Source organism: Eimeria mitis, genomic scaffold (assembly GCF_000499745.2).
Source record: "Eimeria mitis Houghton genomic scaffold, Emh_scaff6289, whole genome shotgun sequence".
Lineage (NCBI taxonomy): Eukaryota > Apicomplexa > Conoidasida > Eucoccidiorida > Eimeriidae > Eimeria > Eimeria mitis.
In genome coordinates this window covers 936-1650 of record NW_013574475.1, presented here as the reverse complement: position 1 = coordinate 1650, position 715 = coordinate 936, and the positions used below count along the sequence as shown (strand labels likewise).

At 57.3% G+C, this 715-nt stretch overlaps 1 protein-coding gene across 1 annotated transcript in view; it reads left to right on the top strand.

The window, feature by feature from the left end:
- The window catches only part of EMH_0086860 (uncharacterized protein), a gene marked incomplete at both ends in the record, with an annotated part of 2200 nt that overhangs the window by 1365 nt on the left and 120 nt on the right, over positions 1-715 (top strand). Inside the window, one exon of the mRNA XM_013501083.1 lies at positions 3-715. Within this exon, the coding sequence (XP_013356537.1) occupies positions 3-715 (713 nt within the window). The remainder of the gene's footprint in view (positions 1-2) is intronic.

Below are 715 nucleotides of genomic sequence, written 5' to 3'. Positions count from 1 at the left end.
GACAGCAGGAGCAGCAGCAACAGCAAAACCACAAACAACAGCAGCAACAGCAGCAGCAGCAGCAACAACAGCAGCAGCAGCAGCAACAGGAGCAGCAGCAGCAGCAGCAGCAGCAGCAGCAACACATGTTTTTGTTTGCGTGTATGTGTGCAGCATATCTAACTGGGGTTTAATAAGAGAAGACAAAGCTGCTGCTTGTCGTTTCTATGAGTCTCTTTGTCTCGTTGCTGCTGCTGCACCAGCAGCAGCAGCAGCAGCCCTCAGCAGCCTTGCTGCTGCCAGCAGTATACCAGAGCTGCAGCAGCAGCTGCTGCTGCAGCAGCACCAACAGCAGCAGCAACTTACGCCTCTACAGCAGTTCGAGCAGCAGCTGCTGCTACAAGAAGAAGCAGAACAGCAGCTGCAGCAGCAGCAGCAGCAGCAGCAGCAGTACGAAGAGGAGGAGGACGAAGAGGAGCAGCAGCTGCAGCAGCAGCAGCAGCAGCAGCAGCAGCAGCAACTGGATGAGTTGCTGTCTCCTGTAGCAGCAGCAATCGATTACCTCGGCATTTCCCCTGAGAGTCCCCTCGGGCAGCAACTTGCTGCTGCTGCTGCTGCTGCTGCTGCCGCTGCTCCTGCTGCTGCTGCTGCTGCTGCTGCTGCTGCTGGTGATGCAGCAGAGGAGTCACTCTCCCCAGAACCCGCAGCAGCAGCAGCAGCAGAAGAAGCAGCAGCA